Genomic DNA, 7,071 nt, shown 5'->3' on the forward strand with positions numbered 1-7,071 from the left:
CCCTAGCCCCCAACAGCTCTAAGAAAAAGCACTTTCCGAAACTCTTGGAAATGTGAAAAGAACATGGAATAAGCTCAGCGGATGGTGAAGTGTACATGAGGTGTCCATCCGCTCAGAGACAGTGGGAAGCAACGGCATCGGCATCGAAGCTCACACACACATGGTGGCTACAGCAAAGAATCAAAACGAGGAGCAAGTCTGCACTGCCCCCAGGAGGGGGCGCCCCTGGGCCAGTGTCCCAGCAGTGGCCTCAGTGCCACTCGCACCCCTGGCCCTGGATTGAGGCCCTTCTTCTTCCCACGCCTGAACTCCTTCCTGCCCCTAGGCCTTTGCTCCTACTGTGTGCTTTTTGCTAAGGAGGCTCTTCTCTTGGCCTGTCAATGGTGAGGCGCAGGCCGGCCCCATACTGAGCCAGAAGCCCAGGCCAGTCCGCACACTCGGGCAGCCCGTGTACCTCCCTTCAGAGGCTAGAGGATTTTTCCTTGATTTCAGTGCCCCCTCTGGTCCCGGAGCCCCAGGAGGGCCAGGGCTGCACATTCTCCGTATTCTCAGAGAGGGAATCTCCTGGCACACAGTAGGTGCTCAACAAAGACTGTAGGATGACCACGGTGTAGGGTTGGACACAGGGTGAAAGCTGCGGGCGTCTTTGCTAATGTTTTCCATCACCCACCATCACTCCAGGCTGGGCGGAGGGCAGCGAACGGGAGGCCCTGCTGTCCCTGAGGTGGGCCGAGGGGCGGGTCCTCACCTCCTCCCAGATGGCGTAGTGGCTCAGGAAGCAGCCCACCTCGCCCTTGGTCAGTGTGCGGCCGGAGTAGGGGTCCTGGTAGCCAGGGAGCAGGTCCACGCCGAGGCGCCTCATGACGCTGCTGTTGAGGGTCCTGGGGAAGACAGGTGTGAGGGCTGAGGGTGGCCGCAGGGACTCGTCCGGGCGCCTGGTGCATGCTGGGTCGGTCACACTGGAGTCTGACCAAGGAGGTCCCAGCCTTGTTCCTGCTCCGTGTGGCCTGAAGCCATCAGTGATTGGATGGGGAAACTGTAGCCACCTCAGGCAAGTGACCCACAGGGGAGGGGTGCCAGCACGGGAGGTGGGCGGTGGGCGGTGGCGTGAGGGGGTGCACCCCAGGGTGAATGTGGGGGAACATGGCAGAGGCCCAAGCACAGGATGGACATCGGGCGATCAGAAGGGCTGGGGCGCCTGCACAAACAACAGCGGGCACGTGGGGCTGGGTAACCCTGGGTCCCTGCTCGCACCCACATGTCCAAACCCAGGCTGGAGAAGAACAACGCTGGGAATAACCATGAAGATGCCACTGTCGGTGTCGGGCCCCAAACCCTCGCAAGCCCCTGAGAGAAAGACACCATGCTCCCCATTTACACCCCAGGGCTGAGAGATGGGGTGACTGGGCCAAGTCACACAGCTGCTAAGTAGCAGAGCTCAAACCCAAGCCCGGGAGCTCCTGGGCCTTAACCACTGAACCTCCCCCTCCTGGTTCCGTCTGCCCGGGACCCCCTGAGACAGCGTTCCTCAGGCCCTATTGAACGCCTGGAACAGGAAACTCCCTCAACTCATTCATCTGCTTTTCCCACCCCAGGGAGCTCCAGAGGCCCACCCCCGCCCCCACCTGCCCAGGGCCCCACCCAGGAGCCTCACCGGCCATCCACAGCGTCCACCACCCGCCCAGCGATCTCCATTTCCCAGAGCGAGCTCAGCATGCGCTCACGCCTGTCAGGCCGGCGGGCCAGGCTGATGACAAAGACCTGGAGGAGGCAGGGGAGTGAGGAGCAGGGAGTGGGTGCAGGACAAGGGAAGGGCCCACCCAGGGGAGGGGCCCACCCACCTCCTGACCCCAGGCCTGCAGGCTGAGGGAACTTACCTCATCAAATCCCATCTTGGTGGGACTCTTTGGGGGCCGGGACACATGAGCGGAGGCCAACATAGGGGGCCCGTCCACTGCAGAGGAAAGCACCCCAATCATGAGCCCCTTTGGCGGTGACCCTGGAGTCCTAGCGCCCCCCCAACCCCCGCCCCATTCCTGCCCCTTCGGCAGAACGCCCAGCAGAAAGGGCCCTCAGAGATCACAGAACCCACCTGCCTCCATTGTACAGATGGGGAGACTGAGGCCCAGTGAGAAAGGGACTTGCCCAGAGTCAGGGAATAAGTTAGGGGTGAGGCTGGGACGCCAAGCCCGGTGCCCAGTCAGGTCTGGGGCCTAGGAGAAGGGGCACAGAGGAGGCAGGGAGTGGTGGCAGCAGGCGGGCCCCCGGCTCCCAGCCTCACCGAGCGCTTCCAGGATCAGGTGGACGAAGTTGATGCTCTCGTCCTCCAGCCCCTGGTGGGATTTCACAGGGACGTTCATGTACCCATAGCGGTGCTCGTTGCACACGTGGACGGAGACCCCTGCAGAGAGAGGCCGGGTGAGTGCCAGGGGCAGGGCGCTCAGAATCCAGGCCTGCCATGGTCCCAGTGTGCGTCCTCCCTGGGACCCAGTGTCCCCACCTATGGGATTGGAAAGGGCTTGGCTCAAAAAATAAAAAAGTAAAAAGTCTGAGGGAGGTTTCTGCTGAGGTGGTTTATTCATTTAAATGATGTTTCTGGCCGAAACCGGTTTGGCTCAGTGGATAGAGCGTCAGCCTGCGGACTGAAAGGTCCCGGGTTTGATTCCGGTCAGGGGCATGTACCTGGGTTGCGGGCACATCCCCAGTAGATGTGCAGGAGGCTGCTGATCGATGTTTCTTTCTCATCAATGTTTCTAACTGTCTATCTCTCTCCCTTCCTCTCTGTAAAAAAATCAATGAAATATATATTTAGAAAAAATAATAAATAAATAATGTTTCTGGACCACCTGCTGGTTCCCCGGGCAATGGTGGTGAGCAAGACAGAGTCTGTACCCTCAGGGGCCAGGAGCGGGCCAACTCCGTGCCTACGGCCAGTGATAGAGCCATGGAGGCCACGTGGGGGAGCCACGGCTTCATGCCCTAACGCTGCCCCTGCCCCTGCCCAGATCCAGCCCTGATCCAGCACCACCCATCACCTTTGACCCAGGTCCCTGCACTTAAACCCATACCCTCTCTTGCTCCCTTCAAGCTGTCCTCCACTGGCACCCTTTCATTTCTTCAAGATTTGTCACCTTTATTACAATTACTATTTACTCTTTATCCTCTACAGACGTGAACCCGTCAGGGGCAGGTGCGTGGTCTCCTGTGGCTCAGTGGTTGAGCATCAACCCATGAACCAGGTGGTCACGGTTCGATTCCTGGTCAAGGGCACATGCCTAGGTTGCAGGCTCGATCCCCAGCATGGGGCGGGCAAGAGACGGCGATCAATGATTCTCTCTCATCACTGATGTTTCTATCTCTTTCTCCCTCTCCCTTCCTCTCTGAAGTCAAAAAAATATATATAAAAATAAACAAACAAAACCACTGTTAAACTCCTTCAAACTGCTGGCCAATGAACCGTGGCTCACAATCAAAGTAGTAGTAGCAATGAAAAAAGATATTTGCTGCTTCTCATTGTTTCTCCATACAGCTGTCTCTCACTTTTTAAAAAAAATATATTTTATTGATTTTCTACAGAGAGGAAGGGAGGGAAATAGAGAGTTAGAAACATCAGCGAGAGAGAAACATCGATCAGCTGCCTCCTGCACACCCCCTACTGGGGATGTGCCGGAAACCAAGGTACATGCCCTTGACCGGAATCAAACCTGGGACCCTTGAGTCCGCAGATCTGATGCTCTATCCACTGAGCCGAACCGGTTAAGGCTGTCTCTCACTTTTTACATGTGACTATTTTTCTTCCTGTGTGTCTGCACCACAGACGCAGCCAATATCTCCTGCACACGAAAACCCGTGACCACGCTCCCCTCTCTGAATGGCGGAGTGGGAAGGGCATGCAAAGCAGAAGGAACAGCATGTGCGAAGGCCCAGAGGCTTCCGAGGAAGGATCAAGGAGAGCTGTCCTCACCCGCAGCCTGGCAGGAGTAGGCGAAGACGATGATGTCATCAAAGGGCCAGGTGTAGTTGGGGTGAGGGGGGTAGAAGGCGAGCTGGGCTGCCCCCTCCGCCCGCAGGGACACCAGGAAGGTGGAGTGGACCATGGGGACCTGGAAGCAGCCCCGGCGCTGGCGGTTCTTTGTGGGGAAGTATTCAGCTGTACGGCGGTAGTAGCCCTGGGGAAGGGGGTGCTCTGGGCAGTGAGAGGGACCCTCCATCCCAGGAACACTGCTCCCTGCCACGGCGCGCAGACCCCGAGGCCTCAGGCCCTCTGCTCTCGGGGCCCCTCCTCCCAGAACCTCCAGCTTCCCGAGGTCCATCCCCTGCCTCACCTGCGGCGTAATCCCGCACCAGAAATTGGAGTAGTAGGTCTGCGAGTCCAGCATTGGGGCCACCACGGGCAGCCCCTGCTCAATCAGCAGCCGCAGCGTCTGGCTGTTGGTCAGAATGTTGTCTGAATCTGCAAACTGTGAGGAGGGGGATGTCACAGACCCCAGCCTTGCCTGGGCTGCAGCCCTCCAGGGATTCACTGAGTGGGATCCCTCCCGATGGCCAGACTCCCAGAAGTGGCTCTCAGAATCCAGTGGGGTTCCCTTAGAGAGGTCCACCCTACAAACTAGTAGATCTCTTTCGGGACCAGGATCTAGTCTGGAGCACTGGCTCAGAGTCTGGGTCCAGACATAAGAACTGAGCTGCTCGCCCAGCCAGTGCGGCTCAGTGGTTGAGTGTCCACCTATGAACCAAGAGGTCACAGTTTCATTTCAGGTCAGGGTACACACCGGGGTTGCCGGCTAGATCCCCAGTAGGGGGCGTGCAGGAGGCAGACGATTGATGATTCTCTCTCATTAATGTTTCTATCCCTCCCTCCCTTCTCTCTCTGAAAATAATACAAATACTATATAATGAAGAGATAATATGCTAATTAGACCAGATGGCGGGCGGAATACCTTCTGGAACGACCTTCCAGAATGACCAGTGGGCAGGGGGGCAGGGTTGCAAGGCAGCTGGGGCTGTGAGGGCCTACGTTTGCACAAATTTCGTGCATTGGGCCTCTAGTATAAAATAACTAAAGAAAGAACTGAGATGCTGATCTAAGAACTTTATCAGAGATCTGACTTGGGAGTAGATCCAAAGACCTATTCTGAGCCCTCGTTCGGGGAACTAGACTCAGTATATACCTGAATCTGTCTCAGGAATCCAGGCTCAATATCTAGTCTGAGTTCAAGCACAGGGATCCCAGCTCAATATCTGATCTGACCCAGGGGGCCAGCCTACAGGAGGTTGTCACACCAGAACTTCTGTCAGAAACAGATCCCAATCGTAGGCCAGGCTTTCTTACCAGGATATAGTCTGCCCTCAAGTCCCTGGCAAAGGTCAGGGCTTCCTGCTTCAGCTCCATCAGAAACTGGTGCCTTTCTTTGGTCCAGTGCTTGGGACCTTCTTCGTCTGGGTAGGGCCTGAGGGGTAAAGAGATGAGATGTCCCGTGGGGTAGGTGCCTTCTCTCTGCAGGACAGTGGACAGAGCCCTGGCGGGAGTCTGTGGCGTGGGCTGTCCCTTTTTCTCTCTGGGCTGCAGCTCTTGCCTATCCCGCCCTCCCCCGCCCTAGCTCACCACCTGGGCTCCCCCTCAGGCCTCCAGACCACGGCTGCATAGTCATTGCCCACAGCGGCCAGCCACTCCTGCAGCATCTCCGTGGTGTTGTCCACGTTGTGGTCCGTGGCACACCTGGGGACACAGGAGGAAGGAGGGTGAAGGGGGTGCAGCCACAGAAGAACCAAACCCCGAGGCAGCCTTGCCCCCGCAGCAACAACACCTGTGAGGCTGGCTTCTCCTGGGAGCCTGGCGGTAGGCATGCTGCAGAGGAGGGGCTGCAAGCTGGCAGCCAGGTGCCCATCACAGGTCTGTGACCCACGGTGGGACCTCGGGCAAGTCCCGCCCTCTCGGGGCCTCACTTCCTCTCTAACTCCAGGAGGACCCAGCAGGCCGAGGACCCAGCAGGCCGAGGACCCAGCAGGCCGAGGAGCAGAGCTGGAGGGCATTCGGGAGATGGACAGTACCGCGGCCTTGAAGAACACACCTGCCACGGGCCTGTTACCTTCCTTCCTTGCTGTGTGACCACAGTCAGCCCCTCCCCGAGTCGGGCCTGGACAGAAGGCCGCTGCTTCTCTCTGCTGGGAAGCTGGGATAAGGCTCACACCACACTGAGTGTCCTGGGAAGAGCCGACGGGCCCAAGCTCGGCTGGCCCAGAACACGCTCCCCCTCTCCTGTGGAAGGAGACCCCATGACCGAGTCGGGGGACGGCCTCACTTCCTCTCTAACTCTACGAGGACCCAGCAGGCCGAGGACCCAGCAGGCCGAGGAGCAGAGCTGGAGGGCATTCGGAAGATGGACAGTACCGCGGCCTTGAAGAACACACCTGCCACGGGCCTGTTACCTTCCTTCCTTGCTGTGTGACCACAGTCAGCCCCTCCCCGAGTCGGGCCTGGACAGAAGGCCGCTGCTTCTCTCTGCTGGGAAGCTGGGATAAGGCTCACACCACACTGAGTGTCCTGGGAAGAGCCGATGGGCCCAAGCTCGGCTGGCCCAGAACACGCTCCCCCTCTCCTGTGGAAGGAGACCCCATGACCGAGTCGGGGGAGGGGGCTCAGAGAAAAGCCAGGTTTTAGGTGACACTGTCCCTTTAAGCCAATTCCCCAGAAATGAAGACTAACTACGTGTCAAGTCCCATAGGGGGTGGGAACGCTGAGCTCCCAGAGTGTGGTCATTGTGGGCGCCTCCCCAGGCCAGGGCTCCACCCCCGCCCAAGGGTGGTGTGTTGTGGGGGGAAGTTTGTCCTTTCCCTCCATTTATCCCCAACCTCAGCTTGGGGCTCCTCCCTGTCCTGGCTGCCACAGGCCGCGGCCTCTGAGTCCAATGCCTTGTGGGGACACCTGGGGGTGGCACAGCAGAGGGGGCTCTGCCATCGGCTGGCAGGACCAGCCCAGCGGGCGGGGGAGCAGGTCTGACTCCCCTGCAGGCTGTCTGGAGCCAGGGCTGACCGCACCCCCACTGCTCCCCAGGAACCCCCAGTCCTGCT

At 58.7% G+C, this 7,071-nt stretch overlaps 1 protein-coding gene across 1 annotated transcript in view; it reads right to left on the reverse strand.

Moving 5' to 3' along the window:
• CERCAM (cerebral endothelial cell adhesion molecule) overlaps nucleotides 1–5,955 on the reverse strand; it is an 8,390-nt gene extending 2,435 nt beyond the window's left edge. Inside the window, exons 1-9 of the mRNA XM_006768507.2 lie at nucleotides 5,808–5,955; nucleotides 5,609–5,719; nucleotides 5,333–5,450; nucleotides 4,326–4,460; nucleotides 3,965–4,169; nucleotides 2,282–2,401; nucleotides 1,878–1,954; nucleotides 1,655–1,761; nucleotides 749–881 (exon numbers count right to left, since the gene is read on the reverse strand). Of these exons, the coding sequence (XP_006768570.1) occupies nucleotides 749–881; nucleotides 1,655–1,761; nucleotides 1,878–1,954; nucleotides 2,282–2,401; nucleotides 3,965–4,169; nucleotides 4,326–4,460; nucleotides 5,333–5,450; nucleotides 5,609–5,682 (969 nt within the window). The 5' untranslated portion in view covers nucleotides 5,683–5,719; nucleotides 5,808–5,955. The remainder of the gene's footprint in view (nucleotides 1–748; nucleotides 882–1,654; nucleotides 1,762–1,877; nucleotides 1,955–2,281; nucleotides 2,402–3,964; nucleotides 4,170–4,325; nucleotides 4,461–5,332; nucleotides 5,451–5,608; nucleotides 5,720–5,807) is intronic.
• Nucleotides 5,956–7,071: the final 1,116 nt, after the last annotated feature.

The sequence above is a fragment of the Myotis davidii genome, unplaced genomic scaffold, assembly GCF_000327345.1.
Source record: "Myotis davidii unplaced genomic scaffold, ASM32734v1 scaffold142, whole genome shotgun sequence".
Lineage (NCBI taxonomy): Eukaryota > Metazoa > Chordata > Mammalia > Chiroptera > Vespertilionidae > Myotis > Myotis davidii.